The following is a 16,723-nucleotide window of genomic DNA, read 5'->3' on the forward strand; positions in this document are numbered from 1 at the left end:
GCCTTCTTGTAGCTTTGGGCTGCACAGCGACGCACACACAGGCGTGTGTCAAAACCTAACAGATAGTCACGCTTCCATTGTCTGCAAGCAAGCAAAAAAAGAATGGCACAAAAAAAAGGAATGTTGATGCTGAAATAGGCTGCATGTGAGTTTTGCTTTAGCCAATTTGCAGCTGATTGCATGCCAGAAGGCCGGCCGTATGGGACATGTAAACTACATGATCAAAGATCTTTCACTTAGATCTTTTCATTAAGTGTCCCACACAACCTTCGCGTTGTCATATCCAGGCCAAACTGTATACTACTTGTAAGAATGTAACCAGAAGGCCTTATTTTGCTTGACTAAATGCCACGATGGCCAAACAACTTCTGACTTTTTAAGGGCTTCATGTGGACCAAAGTGTATGTGGGAAGGCTATATGGGACTTGCAACAATACAGTCAAAGTTATTTTAGTTTTAGATTAGATGAAAGCATGTTAAAAACTATATATATCTGGCCCTTGATGTGATTTTCATTTCCTAGTTCAAATCGACTTTGAACTGACTGAACTAGTTACACTGTGTTTTGCATACGCTGTACCTTTTAAAGGAATGAACACCCAAAGAATCAAAGAATAAGTTGAGAGGGATCAGTGCTGAATCCTTCTGACTTTTCTGTTTGTGTTGCATAAACCCACTAGATGGTGCTGTTGCTCAACATATAACTAAACACAGAAACCGCCGGGCTCATGTAGAACCAGTATCACTGTCCAGAGCTACTGCATCATCCAACATCTGCACAACTAATCCAGGACAGCATAAGTCATGTCACCGGCTTCATACCTCCACTCCCCCTTATCAACTGATAACATGTTTTATTTCTTTTCCACGCATAATCACTTCATACTAAAATCTAATGCTGAAATCCACATTTGTTTGTGATAGCTGAAGACCAAAACAGATTAGACTGTATAAGAGATTTTTCCCTAATAAAGAGGCTTTAAGGAAACCATCGAGTGCTAATTTTGTGATTGGACGTTCATTTATTCCTGGCTCTATTCAGGCACACTAGTTTAATAATTCATCCCTTTGGTAGTCTGTAGCTTGACATCAGAGGAAGCTTGTGTTAGCTCTCACAGACAGACTGCAAACTACTAGAGGAGCTGAAATAACCAACACGAGACATGTTGTAGTGGCATATTCTGCATAATTATAAATTCCTCCAGTAATAATGAGTTGACCAAAAGGAATTTGTTATGGAGCGCTCTGTATGGGGCCTCTATTGATGTCATAAATGAACCATATGGAGTTGGAGCACAGCGTGGGGGAACTGAAAATGTTGACACGTTATATTATAAATTACATAAAACATTAACTATCATCAACTTAATGACATTTGAAATTGGCATAAAACCACCCAGCCTCAGGCTAGACACTCATACTTCTCTATAAGTGAAGTATGAACAGCTAAAACCACAGCTGACTGATGATAATGAAAGGAAATGGATTTGAGAGTAAAGATACTATCAGTTCTCTTTCTTTACTAACTGTCAGTGGTTAAGGTTACTCCGCTGCTTTAATTAGATTCCAGTGGTGGCTGCGGGTTGTTTCTGACTCGCGTGGTCCAAGTGATCCCAATACTTCTGTTGCGTTTTAGGTAAAGCAAATCATTCATTAAAAGAAAATAGATTTAATCACTTCAGGAATTCATAACATGGATTTGTTTAACAAAAAAACCTGCTTTAAACCAAATTTGTCAGCATTTTCCCTAAAAACCTCCTGCTTGCCACCTCTACCTATCCACAGTGCTACACCATTCAGTTCAAAACTAAACAAACCCTACTTAAATAATTCAAGCCCTGTCATGTCTTTGCCTGAAACAATACTACTAAATTCAATCATATTTACATAACCACGATAAAAAATCTGTTTCAGCTCCTAAATGTCATATGCATGTGCAGCTTTACAATTATCACATCAATTCATAATAGAGCTTCCCCATCGTTACTATGAAATACAGAGACTATGGACCCTTGTGAGTATTGGAGTTGTCTCCTTGTTGGGGCTCAATCTTTACCGTTGGCCCCTGCTGAATGTCCATTTCAATTACTCAGTGGGCATTAGCATGCATAACTTAGTTATTGGCCAGTCCAATGTGCTGGTGCTCGTTTTAATTTCCACCTTGGGAGTTGTATATAGGACACGACCTGTAATCCATTAGTTCCTTGGTGCAGAGTCTTCTGTGACAAGGCAAACAATGACGCACGGCTGGACATTTCTTCGTGTAAGAGCCCATTTCTGTCTGGAAGATATTCTTTTATCCACCGCTTCCAGAATAGATTTGCTTTATATTGCACCTGACACCTTCTGCAGGTCTAGCTGTCTTCCTTTTTAGAAAGAGTAAGAGGCAGAGGTGGTTTGGAGTCGGGGCCTCCAGGTCATTTGATACCTTTGTAATCGTTGACGACGGCCTCCACTTCACATAGTACAGTTTGTATCATCAGGGGTTTGCTGTTGAAGTAGTGCACTCAGAATTGTCTTTCCAAGATGCAACCATGATGTGAAAGCTGGGGAAGGATTTGACTTCCAGGAGATTCCCTTTTAAGGAAGTCATTCTGTATCTGCGCAGTTAAATTCTTTAACTGTATTGTTATCTTGTGTGACTTGACCCCTTGCAAATTTAAACACAAATCATTATCCGAATCAGTAGGAATGTGCCACCTCAATGAGAACAGCTTGTATAGTTAAGCAGGTGAATACCATATCTCTGATCCTCTGTCCTGTTTCACCCCAAATGGACCAAAGTAGTCCAGTCCTACATCGGTAAATGGTGGCTCATCAGGAAGCAACGGGTCTTGTGATAGGTCTGCCATCTTTCGGCCACCTCGATCGTCAATTTGTCTTTTACAAACATTGCATTTGGTGATGACCCTCCTCATAGCCAGTAGCGATTTTGGTATGAAAATTTTGGTGGGGCCACAGAATATAAACACAACAAAATGTGATGATGTAATCCAAACATATCATAGATATATCCCATTGAACTATGCTCTCACAACCAACATACTGCACAAGTGAGAGAGAGAGACACTGTGATTGCTGTGACTAATGTACCACCAACAGCAGAGATGACACAATTCAAGAAGAATAAAGCCTTCTGAAACCACACAATGCAGATCTGACGACATATCAACCATACCAACATATAGGACCACCAAAGGACAACGTTAAAGATCTCTCAACATCAAATAGTCTGCTCATGACCAGCAACGAAAGGTGCATTTGTCATCTGTTGAGCAACCTCATCCTTGTAAACATTGTACATGTTTGTCTTGAATAATGTCTGTTTAACGAGCTGGCAGACTCGTCATGTCCACACAAGGCAATCTGCACTTTCCACAAAGTTGTATACATGTTATAATTCTGCCAAGAACATACCTGTTTTCTTCAATGGGACGGTTGTATTGTTCAATGCCACATCTGTACGCACCGTCAAGCTGAGTCAATGTTCATTGCTACCAGTAAGCATAACTTGAAGGCATTATCCACATATGATGCAAAACTCTGGTGTTTTACCAGCCTTTCTAAGAGATGTTTCAAGTCTTTGAATCCACTTGCTGTCCAGACAGTTTCCTCTCCGAAATGGAAAGCAGAACAGGGCTTTTTTAAATTAAGTTTTCCTTTTGAACCACTCGTTGTTGAATTTATTTATTTTTTTAATCTTTTCCTTCTTGAGATATGATAAATTCATCCAGCCAAGCATTTTATTTCCAATTTTTGCTCCAGGGGTAAACTACTAAATCGTACTGTAGTTAAATAATCCACACGAGTCATCAATGCTGTTGTAAGTACAAAATCAGTCCCTCTTTAGCTAGCTAGCAAGACGTGTACACCCTTGCACCATTAAAACCAGTGAGTTTGCCATTATTGTGTCTGAAATAGAGAAAAGCCGATTACTTCTTCTGTACCACAGCACGAGCGGGTCGTCCCTCAATCAGAACATCGGCGGTTCGATCCCCGGCTCCTGTAGTCCATGTTGATGTGTCCTTGGGCAAGACACTTAACCCCAAATTGTTCCCGAAGGCTGTGCCGATTGTGGTGGGGCCTGATGGGCAGGTAGCACCTTGCATGGTGGCTTCTATCATCAGTGTGTGAATGGGTGTGAATGGTGAATGATGACATGTAGTGTTGAAGAGTTTTGAGTGGTAGGAAGACTAGAAAGGCGCGATACAAGTACAGCCCATCTACCATCTTTATACACCATGCCATCTGTAGACCGCTGTCAGTGAAGAAGTGTGAGTAGTTCTATTTTCCCTTTCTCCAAGTGAGTTGCTTGCTTACTAATGAAGAGACACACAGTCTATAGGCCACATTTGTGGTTTCGAGCTGCTTGAGTCGTCTTTCGCTTTGAAAATCCAGGCTGGTGCTCTCTTGACCTCATTCCAAGTTGGGTCAATGGCTGCTCTATCAGGTCTTCTGTACCTGGTACAGCTGTGACGAACACACTGGTTTTTATTGCTGGGTCCCCAGCTTCTCCTTGACTGATGTCATCTGGCATTCAGGTGTATCTCACTTTATTTCAATATCTTGACTGATCATAAGCACAGCGGTTGTTTTCAAAATGATACGGTCCGTCCCCTAATAACCATAATCTTGGGGATAATGATGAGAAGGCAATTCTTGATGAATGTCCACTTTACCTGTCATGTCCATGGCGGATACCTGATCATCATTGCTTCTAATCTTTGTTGGCAGCATAACCCAATTGTTAATATCAGTTGAAGATAAAAGAAAGAGGTTTTGTTGGATTATGGTGTTCTCACGGCGTGTAATTGTTAGTAGTTTTTAATCTTCAACTTGTTTAAAGCTTTCATTACACCTACAATGAAAGATCGGCAGGTCCAATCCACATGTAGCAGTGAACTACCGCAAACTGCTCCTGAAGGCTGTGCCGTCAGTGTATGAATGGGTGTGAGTGTGAATTAGATTAGTTGTGATGGGCAGTGTGTGAATGTGTGAATCATGACATGTAGGGGAAAGCACTTTGAGTGATCAGTAGACTAGAAAGATGCTAAACAAATGCAAGTACATTTACCATCTACATAAAAAAAAAAGAAATTAAATAGTTGTATTATAAAGTAGCCATTATAAGTGATGTGCAACAGTCAGACATTGTTAGATAATCCAACGAGCACTTTGTTGGTGGCATTCTGAGGTTTTACCAATATCAGATTCAAATGAAGCTCCTGTTATTGGATTATTTGACTGTCCTATATATATATATATATATATATATATATACTGAAAGAGAGAATAATCCTGAATGTGAGGATTGTATATATATGTATATATATATATATATATATATATATATATATACTGAAAGAGAGAATAATCCTGAATCTGAGGATTGTATATACCGTATTTTCCGCACTATAAGGCGCACTTAAAAGCCTTTAATTTTCTCAAAAAACGACAGTGCGCCTTGTAATCCGGAGCGCCTTATATATGGATCAATTGGTTAATTGGTTGATCCATACTGGTTGTACACGGCGCTCTGTCAAAATGTTTCAGTACGACTGGTAAACTACAAAGCCGCACCGCGGTAAACACCGGTACTGTGCTTACTCCTAGTCCAACACCACTTGTGTGTATAAAGACCCCAAAATGGCACCTTTCAAGAGACACGCTTACGACGCTATTCTATTCTATGCGCCTTATAATCCGGTGCGCCCTATATATAAAAACAGTTCTAAAATAGGCCATTCATTGAAGGTGCGCCTTATAATCCGGTGCGCTTTATAGTGCGGAAAATACGGTATATGTATATATATATATATATATATATATATATATATATATATATATATATATACCGAAAGAGAGAATAATCCTGAATGTGAGGATTGTTCTAGCTACACTTTTTATTTGTAGCATGGTGTATCTTCCTCTGTCTGTTTAACCACAGAGAATGTCTATTGATCAGACGAATTGATTGTCAATACATTATCTTCCCCTCATGCCATCTCTGTCTCTGTCTCTCCTCATCCCTCCAGGATATCGACTGGGTGCAGACGGAGAAGCACGTGTTCGAGCAGGCGTCCACCAATCCATTCTTAGTCGGCCTCCACTCCTGTTTCCAGACAGAAAGTCGGTAAGATCACAATAAGACTGACACTCACACTGCATTTAAAGCCAATACATTTCTTATGCAGCTCATTATACCTGACTGTACTTTTCAGTAATATGAAATATTACCCTCCTGAGGGCCTTCTGCATTGATTTACCCTTAGTTTGAACTTGCATGAAAAAGCACAGCTGCGCTCTGCTCAATGTCATTTCAAGTTTTTAATCAAACATTTGGTCCGATGAAGGTCTAGTGATCAAAAGCTAGGCGTCTTTATTAAACTGGACGTATGTAGAGCCTTCCTTTCTCCATACTAAATGTTTTTGGCCATCTTGCACTGTCTTGTGTGGTGATATTTTCAAAAGGATGTCCAAAAACTATTAAAAAGGCAAAGACGAGCCATACCATGCTAGACATGTTCCAATGAAACTTTTTCATTCCCGATTCCGATACCTGAACTTGCGTATCAGCCGATAGAGTACCGATCTGATACCAGCGTTAAAACTACATCACCATTTTACTGGAGGGATGTTCCAGTGTAAGATATTGCTAAGTCGCTGACATTTTTCTAGCGCCGGGTAAAGTTACACTCTCTGATAGCACCTCGTCGGATCGGCACTGTTCATGTGGCAGAGATGAGAAAGAAGCGAGGCGGCTCACTCGTTAACTCATCACAGTTGCACATGCTCAGTAGCAATCTGGCAGGGTGTACAGATCAAGTAGCAGGTGACACGTGTTGTTGTTGTTCCTGTGTAGCATAAATGAGCTGATAAATATTCTGATGACATGATATTGGATCAGTGCATAGACTTGCTTCACACCGATACCCACTCCAGCATTTCAGGCTGTATAAGAGGCATTTCTAATACATTAATACATTTTCCGATATCATTTGCATATATCATCGAGGCATAAACTACTGTATATCAGACCACAACAGCACTACTTGCTAGTGGGTGAACTCATACTTGGTTTTGGTCTCTTCAATGGATTTGTTAGGAAAATGAAAAAGAAAACATGAACTATTGGCAGACTCAACATGCAACATATCTGTTGGAAATAATTTAGAAGTAAAATATATGCCTTCTCAAGAAACAGATTGCTTTAAATCAAGGTCACAAGCACAGGAGCTCTTTTGTGTCTGATATCGTTTCTAAATCTGATATGTCATTATACATCTCTTTGTTTTTCACATTTTTTGTTAAAACAATCCAGTCCTAAACAGCATCAATGGTGTTCTGATGGATTTTCTCATCACTCTCTGGTTTGCAGGTTATTTCTGGTGATTGAATATGTGAAAGGCGGGGACTTGATGTTTCATATGCAACGACAAAGGAAGCTGCCTGAAGAGCATGCAAGGTAAACACATGTATAGTTACTTCCACATGGAAAAATGAAACGTTTGTCAGGATCATAACTCATATCAGAGATGAAACATGTCCAGCTAGCATTTTTAAACATATATAAAGTGAAGTGGCTTTATATTTTCAACTTTATCAAATGTTATACTGTAATAAAAATAAATATCAGGACCAAGTTACTGCAGTGAGGCCTCCAGGGATATGCTCCATGATCAGAGGGGGACAGAGAAGTGGGCTCATTTTGGTTAAGTATGGCTTAGTCAGCTAACCTGACCCGCTGGACGGTTTGTTACACAGAAGCACCTGAGAAGCCATCATTAGAAACTGTTTGGAAAAGGACAGGCACCCTCAAAAAATACAATCAGACTCTTGCTAAAGCCAGTCGGGAGAAGAGAGAAGACATCTTTTCCATGTCGAAAAGTCTTCAGTGTCATTCTTTGCTTTTCTTTTTAATGAAGAAATACTCTCCAGTCCTAATAAAACTGATGCTATTGCAGCATCAACGCTAACCTCTTCAGGAGCCGCCATTGTTGTTTCGAAGAAACGGTCTCTCTGTGTCGTCACACACACATGAGCCACACCCATAGCTGCCAGTAGCTCCTCACAGGACTCTGAGTGGTCCATGCTCTGGCTTACCAGTCACAAACGCATGACATGAAGCCTGACAAGATGGATTTCCATGTGTGATCCCACGATTCTTGGTACTCCTTTTCATTTCACGTACAGTAATGTGTGTGCAGTGTCTTTCTTTTTTGCCTTTCATAAACCATCAGTTTCATAAAAGCATCTGGCTTTTTGCCGTGTAGGACTGCTAGATTGAGTGGAAGATCGCGGTCGGCGGTTCAATCCCCGGCTCCGGCTCCGCTAGTCGCATGTCGATGTGTCCTTGAGCAAGACACTTAACCCCAAAATTGCTCCCGTAGCTGTGCCTACGGTGTAGAAAATGTGATAGACTCTGAATTGTAAGTCGCTTTGGATAAAAGCGTCTGCTAAATGACTGTAATGTAATGTAATGTAATGTAAGATGGTGGAAGATGCTTTTATATGCACCTTGTTTGCGCTCAGTCTAAAATGTTCCTACCATACTTCTTCCAAGGACTCCTTACAAACGTATGCTCAATGGGATGCTTTAGCAGTTCTTCATGGAAGCGGCAACGCTGCCAAAATTCAACTTAACACGTATTTTTCCACCTCTGAGAAACATAATGAGCACCCATAATTCATTGTGCCTCTGTACTTGCAAGGCATTCCAACTGCGGCTCTGATAAATGCTGGATCAAAGGCTGAGTGATTTAGAGAGGCACCGTTGGGCCCCTATCGGCCCCTGCAATCTGTATTCTGGAGACAGTGGCTGTACATATTCAAAGCAGCATGTTAATCACTCATAATGATTGTACATATTCATGAGCAGCGCTCTTGGAGAGAGCTCTGCCACATTTCCCCCACAACGTGGGGGAGGCGGGCCGGTGGGCGGTGGATGGTGCTGCTGATAGGACGCAACTCCTATCAGTCTGATGCCAGCAGTGAAACAACGGTGTACAATGGAGGCTGTCACAGTGAAAAACGTGGGGGAGCGATGTGGGATTTGTGTGTTCTCTGTCAAACATTCCTCCGCTGCAGTCTTTCCCTCAGTGTTTGACATTCATGGGTTTACAGCAGGCAGACAGCGAGAGGCTCGTCACTGTTAATGAAGGCTTATCTCCTAGAGACAGAATGCACACTACCTACACATGGAGAGGAAATGCTATTGACTCACTGACGCACACCAAGTACATCCAATTAAGGTTCAAAACTAGAGGCTTTTAAGAGTAATGTGTTCTATAAATATGTCAATGTTCACTATAACCAGATTGATCATAGATGTACTTATGAAAGCCCTTTATACCTCAATAACCAATAACCATTTGGTCTAAAGCATACTGGAGCACACGGCGTTAAGGCAACAAACTTCCTTAGATAGTTAACATTTCTACGCCAAGTACGTATGTACAAAGATTTACATTTTCTTAAGTAACCTTCGCTATGCCCCGCCCCTTGGGCGCAGACTGTCCAATCATAGCATAGCATTAGCCAGCTGTGAGCAAGATTGACTGCTATCCGTCTCTGCTCCATAGACTGTCATGCAGTCCTTTCATATTTTCTGGTTTGGTGGGTTTGGAGTTAGTCCTGGTTAAATGTTGTGTACTAGTGATACTTGTTACCTGGAGAGGTTGGAAGGAGATATGTATTTCTAAAACTTCACGTTTCTACATAAAAACAAGGCGGCAACCTCCGGTTCTGAAAAGCGAAGCCAATGCTGAAGTGCCTTAAACTGGCATTCTTTCTCCTTTATTTGTAAAAAGTCTGGTTGTATAGAAGTCTATGAGAAAATGACTCTACTTCTCTCTTGATTTATTACCTCAGTAAACATTGTAAACATGAGTTTATGGTCTCAATCTCTAGTTTCAAGTCTTCTTCAATACAGCATGATGTTCATTTAGTAAATTATGGTCCATTTAGAGTCAAACAGACCATAAAGCAGGGAATGCTTTACGGCATAATTGTAGATACCACGGTCTGGGAGTTGTCGTTTTACAACTTTCACCCTTTCACAGTGTGTTTTCCGTTCATGACAGTTAAATGTAACCTTTTTGGTCTCCTGAAAAATAAATTGCCGAACTCGAGGCTTCAAAACAGCAGTCCACAAACCAATGCTTGATGTCTTGGAAGACGCAAGTTTGCGAACATTTTGTCTTCCCTGTAACTTATAATGACGGAATGAGGGTGGTGGACGAAACCATTACGGTATGTAGGCGTTGTTTAAAGAGAAAGACATACGACAACGGCAAAACATCGGGCATGTCCATACATATGAAGCACCACCATCCTGGTCTGTCAGCGACGGGGGCCAAGGCACAACAACTTATCATTGCGGCATTTCAGAAAGCGTTTGTGGCAGAATCAAACCGGGCTAAAACTATTACAACATCTATTGGGATCTTTATTGCTGCAGACATGAGGCCATACTGTGTGGAAAACAAAGGATTTCAAAATCTGGTTAAAGTGCTTGAGCCACGCTGCGAAATCCTTGAGTATGAAGATCGTCCAGGCCTCTATGAAAAGGAAAAGACTGACAGCTCATCACGGTGGACTTGAGATTTAAAGTCCGGTGCTGCAGACATGACTCTGTGAGAGGCACACAGCCACACATCTAGCGCTACCCTTACCCCACACCATGTAGATATTCTCATCTTTCTGAAAATAAATATCTTAAATATTGTGGTTTTCATGTAAGACTATAGCCCAAAGTTATTTGCTTTAGGTTTCATTGAAGTTATTTGAATTAATAAATGGAAAGCAAAGTTATATTTGTCCACCCCCCCTTTTCTTTGCTGATCTGAAAAATGATCCGATCTGTGACTCAAATACCGTGATCCGATCTGAACCGTGAGTTTTGTGATCCGTTGCACCCCTACTAGCTACTGAAGGAATACTGAATGTATACGCTTGCTGCTTTTGCTTTTTAATGAATAATACTGAACACAATTCAGCTAGTAGCCATTGTCAGTTTCACAGTAACATCGCTGATGACAGCTTCTAGCTGAAACACGTTTATCTGTGTGTGCCGGTGTTTTGTTTCTTCCACCGTGGCTCTAGAGGAAAGCTCAGAGAGTTCAGAATGGAAAGGGTTCATCCTCTGGTAGCATGTGCTCAGCAACTATGGCAATCTTCTCAATGAGCCATTTCCAAACATGGAATCTATAATATGCTGGCCTAATGGCTTTACATGAATTGGCGTTCAGACGTTACATAAATGCTGTGCAGAACGCGAGCGTATAGAACTGCAATTGCAAGCCATTTTTCACCTGGAGCACTACAAGAGACTGCAAAGCCCCCTTTCCTTCTTACCACGGCCACAGCACTACTGGAGAATAGCAGTACATTAGAAAATAACAATATCAAGTTGATTTTAAAACTTGTTTTGCAGTTCAATCCCTGTTTATGTCTGTGGCTGAATTAATGACCCCTGTGAGTGTGATGGTCATATGACACCAACACAACATGTGCAACCATGGCGATGTGTCGTTTTCTGGTGTAATTCTTTGGCCTGATGGTGGCACCAGTGGACAGCTCATCATTCCCTGCATTTTTCTCTTCTCCTTCACAGATTTTATGCTGCTGAAATCTGTATCGCTCTGAACTTCCTGCATGAAAAGGGCATCATTTACCGAGACCTGAAGCTGGACAACGTTCTCTTGGATCACGAGGGACACATCAAGCTCACAGACTACGGCATGTGCAAGGTAAGACACCGATTGATTTTCCTTCAGTCGGCTGTGTGGACAGCTGGCGTAGAGGTTATCAAGAATACAATGTCTGTATTGACTGGAAGCACTGACGGGGCCTCTGTCTCTGCTTTTCTGTCCACTGTTCTGGTTCTTGTACATCATATTATTTTTTCTTATATCACTGGAACCATGTCTTCTTCCCCCTCCACCCCCTTCAGGAGGGGATTAGACCAGGTGACACCACTAGTACCTTCTGTGGAACACCCAACTACATTGCACCCGAGATTCTTAGAGGAGAGGACTACGGTGAGTACAGGAGTCCCAGTGGGTCGGATCAATTCATGTCCAAACGCTGATCCCAACAACTCGTATTTTTGTTTCTAAACTTCTGATGGTGAATCTTTAAATTTGAATGAAAAGGTAATGAAGGATGGATTTAAATCATGCACTACACCACCTAAACTGCATTGGGCAACTTTTGTGGCCTAAAACCAGGCTCAGACTAAAGGAGTTCAGGGGTGGTTTATCCCCGATATACTCCTCCCGACAATCGGGGGGGAAATCCAGTCCAGCACCTTGGTCGGTCCCGATGTTAGGCCAAGATTATCTGGTAATGTGAAGGGTTTCCAAGCTGTTCACTCTTTAATCGGAGCCGCCCTGGTTATTTTCAAACGTGTGATATTTAGGAGATAAAGTCTTGATGATTACATCGGTACCTGATTCGAGTGGGACCACGATAGCCAATGAGAAAGACAAGCCGGAGCAGCTGACGATGTTTCCAAGCGGATGAAAACCGTAAACATTCTCGCCCTTAATTAAGGCTAACGTTTTTTAGCATTCCAATGTTGACGGGTATTAAAACTGACCAGCCATTTCTCATCCCGACTCATTTAGACTTCTGCTTTTGTTTTTTCTAACTGCAAAGCATTGCTACAGAGAGTTTTCAGTCTTCACATCTGCTCCCTAATGAAACCACGTGAGAGAGATCACGTAAGAGAGATCACGTAAGAGAGATCACGCGAGGTGATGCGTTGCACGATAATATTAATAAAATCCTGCAGTGTGTGATGCACCATTATTTTCAGATCTTATACTGTGTACTTGTTTGAGATTAAAGAGAAGAGCATCTGTGAGCATTCTCCCAAATGTGTGATGCAAAACAATTTCTAAACTGGTTAGGATTTTAAAACTCCTGCAGTCTGAGCCTGGCTTCTGTGGCAGTGCATGTCCATAGAAAACGTTTTTACTAGTTACCAAACCAGCCTCAGTTTGTGATTAATACTGATAAGTGTCTGGTAAGTGAGTCTTTTCATGCCACATGTCTTATTGTTGTGTGCCGTCCCAGGCTTCAGTGTGGACTGGTGGGCTCTGGGCGTGCTGATGTTTGAGATGATGGCTGGGAGGTCCCCATTCGACATTATCACCGACAATCCCGACATGAACACAGAGGAGTACCTCTTTCAAGGTGAGGCAGAGGAATGTAACAATACCCAGGGTTTATACCTGTTAGATACACACTGCAAGAGGAGGTACCATGGCACTGCTGTCCAGGAAGTCATATTTCTCTTCCTACTCTGCGTCTGATTACCCTGATATTCCTACCCTAACCCCAACCACTCTCAACCTAACCAACCCAACCAAGGAAGGCAACAAGGACTAGCCAATCAGAGGCAGCATGGGGCGGGTCATGACATATTAGGAACAAAGCTTCAGGGGAAAGGGCTTTCAACTGGGAAAGACCAGTTGTCACTTTGCTAGAAGACTTCACTTTTTAGTAAATATTTGTACATGTTGAGATTTTTTGTCTGTTTTAACTGATTTATTTGTTTTCTTTTTTTAGTTTTGAGGCATTATTCCGCCTTGTAAAAGCAACAATACCAACATCTCAAGAAGCTATCATACATTTGCAAATAATGGCTGGGCTCATATTTAAAGGGTTTATTCTTTTGGGCAGCATGAATGTTCTTTTAAAATTGTGTTGACATCTGCCTAAAGGAAATGGAAAATGTCTAATACTAGAGTGCATGGCAGTCTGGCCAATAGTTTCATTCAAGGAAAATCTTGGTGATAGTGGTGTCAAGCAAACACAGGACTCTTACCCAGGAGACTGCTGTTCGTGCTACATAACAGTTTTACTATCAGAAGTTTATTTTGAAAAGAGACTGTATGTATGTGATGAGGGCAAACTATACGTTTCCTATGAACACAGAAGTTTATTTTGAAAGACTTTATGGAAACACGAGCGACAACTTGTCACGTCGTCTCTGACACGTCCAAAACGAACGCTGGAGGGGAAGTCAGAGCGACATAGTTTGAAGTGTAGGGCCCCAAGCATCGGTATTTAACGAGTTGAGAGTTGAGACAAGAAAGAGTAAACGCATTAATCATTGTTTAATTGTAATCGTAAATATTGGAAGTTTTCAGTGACTTCAGTTGTCAAGATAGTATTAACTGGCTACTTGTGAAAAGAATCCAGTCATACTGGTCTCTCATCTCACATTTAATCAAACTGTAGACAACGAGCAGCTCAAGGTAAAGGAAGTATCTGCTGGATACACCAGAACACTAGAAATATAGCTCCTTGACCCCAGAGGCATATCTGTCGTGAGGACGGTTGATGATCGGAGAGAGAGAGAAAGATACTGAACTAGTCCCACGGGGACATTTCAGCAGCCGAGCAAAGAAGATAAAGTTGAAGTCCAAAAAACTGTAAAGAGTAAAGAAGAAATTGGAGAAGTGCAGAACAAGACATTATAGAAAGTAGCATGATTATATTGTTGAATTAATGATATGCTCCAGAAAACTGCAGATGAACATTTAATATCCAGACACCGCTGACTATCCCTGTCACAATTTAGCACCCCGATCACACGCAGTCCAGCCACATGGTTTCTTCCACCTAGTCTTGTTTATCCTCCACCCATAGTAAACAATATCAGTCCCTGTTTCATCAGCAGGCATGTACCCCATCCTCTAAGCTTTAAGGGTTAGGAGTATAGGGGAATAGTGGGGAATCAGATCTGAATATTAAGAGCACATGGCAGGCTGCTCAGCGCCATTTAAACAAAAAGATGTTAATTTAGCCATTTGTGACGCATAACTGATATTGTGAGAGTGAGGAATAATGTAACGGAATAACAATCAGCTCTGGGCTGTGAAGGTTTACGTGTATACATCGAGGCTTAGATGGTTCTGGCATGCTGCATTAAAATGGAGGGATCTCACAAACAGGGCTACGTTTATTTCTCTCAAATGTTCATTGGTTTTAGTTTGCCACTCTTGTTTTATTCAAGTCTGTGAAATCTCTTGGCATTTGAGTAAACGTATCGTTATATTTACGTGTGAAAGCCTGATATGGCCGGGGGAAATAATAGTAAGAGAACCTCCATTCATACTTTTGTTTTGTCATAATCTCTGTTGATAAAAGTGTCTTGTTTAATTCCACCTTGACAATTTGATTCAGTGATGTGTGTTTTTCTGTTGACAGATTACATGGTCCTTTTATAGGCTGAGAAAATTCCACCTTCTGGTAGATTAAACTCTTATAACCCCATTGGATGAGTGCAGAAATGCATTGTGGTCATGCAAAAAGCATCGGGTTTTCCTAAAGTCTGTTAAAGCACATGTGTGTGAACAAGAGATGGGTTACTATTTGAGAATTCATGTAATGATGTACTGCTGCATGCACATGCTGTAATGTACGCTCCCCCACCCCTCATCAACTGTGGAGAGTCTAGCAGTACATCATGGCCTCTATTACAGATTTAGGATGCATGTGTGGAACAGTTCAGTGTTTTTATTATTATTTTTTCTCTCTGCTTTGCTTCATTTGCCAGCTGATGGCATTTTCATTTAAACTGAGATGGCGCCAAATAACCACACTGAGGCTCCCCAAAACACAGGACTCTGTTCTCCATCAGTCAGACTGCATGAGCATGTTTATTGTTGTTGGAACATTGTTTCATAATTATGATTTTAATGGTATAACGAGACGGATGTAGAAATGTGACAGCCAGCATTCACTTCTACTTGGAAAGCCTGGCGTAACAAAATGAGCCGTATCACCAACAGAGTCTGGACTCATGCTTACATTTGGGTTAATGTGCAGCATAGACTGTAATGTAGAGTGATGTAGCATTAAGTGACATCCCCTTTCTGTTTCCACAGAAGATGTGTTGAAGCTCCATTCCGTATTCTCATCATTGTAGCTCAGTGTATGCATCATCCAGCCTGGTCGATGACTGTAAATGTAAATGGGTAACTCTTACCTGGTGTCAGAATGAAGGATAAAAGGATTCTTGCCGTAATAACTTTATAGAGTTGCGAGTCCTTCCTCATAATATTATTATGTGCATCTGGTTAGCTCTCAGTCCTTGCTCTGTGCAAATAAAATGTGTCAATGCCACTGACATCAAGCAAAGCAGCACTTCTATTACATTCATCTGTGTGCTTAGTGTCTGTGTGCGCTACAGCCGTCAAATGTTAAGGAAATTACAATTCTGCAGATGCACGTGTAAAAATCTCCACTGATCTACACAAAGAAGTGCGTTGAGTCACTCGAATGTTTCCAAATGCACATCCATGCACATGGCCCTCAGGCTGGAACACGCTGTATTCTCCAGGCTGCAAACAACATGAATGAGGGTCATTTGCTGAACTTTCTTTAAATACTTGTGCAGATTTTGAGTATGATCTTTTGTGATTTTTCACATGTTTCAAAGCTGCCTCCAGACTGACGGTCCACACTAAAGCATTGATGGGATTCAGGAGGTGTGCTCGTTCATCAGCACACCTCTTACCCATAACACCCTTCTCGGTGTGATCTCACCCTCAGGGTAGAGGAACCTCTCTAATATCTGTCATATTTGCATTTGTGTTCCTCGAGCCATATGGTACCCTTACATAGCACACTCCTTCGCCTCCTCCCTCTCTCACACAGCCACCCACACACTCCTCTATAACAGAAATTCCTCCGTACTACAGCAGCC

At 41.4% G+C, this 16,723-nt stretch overlaps 1 protein-coding gene across 5 annotated transcripts in view; it reads left to right on the top strand.

The window, feature by feature from the left end:
* Positions 1-16,723, top strand: part of prkcz (protein kinase C, zeta) — a 128,160-nt gene that overhangs the window by 85,690 nt on the left and 25,747 nt on the right. For all 5 annotated transcript variants that reach the window (XR_012955716.1, XM_076095560.1, XM_076095559.1 and 2 more), the window contains 5 exons: positions 6,036-6,133; positions 7,379-7,465; positions 11,615-11,750; positions 11,954-12,041; positions 13,081-13,200. Coding sequence is in view for 4 of the 5 variants with exons in the window: in XM_076095560.1 (XP_075951675.1) it covers positions 6,036-6,133; positions 7,379-7,465; positions 11,615-11,750; positions 11,954-12,041; positions 13,081-13,200 (529 nt within the window). In the remaining variant the exon portion in view is untranslated. The remainder of the gene's footprint in view (positions 1-6,035; positions 6,134-7,378; positions 7,466-11,614; positions 11,751-11,953; positions 12,042-13,080; positions 13,201-16,723) is intronic.

Source organism: Anarhichas minor, unplaced genomic scaffold, assembly GCF_050575085.1.
Source record: "Anarhichas minor isolate MPS153535 unplaced genomic scaffold, ASM5057508v1 ptg000020l, whole genome shotgun sequence".
NCBI classification, from domain to species: Eukaryota; Metazoa; Chordata; class Actinopteri; order Perciformes; family Anarhichadidae; genus Anarhichas; species Anarhichas minor.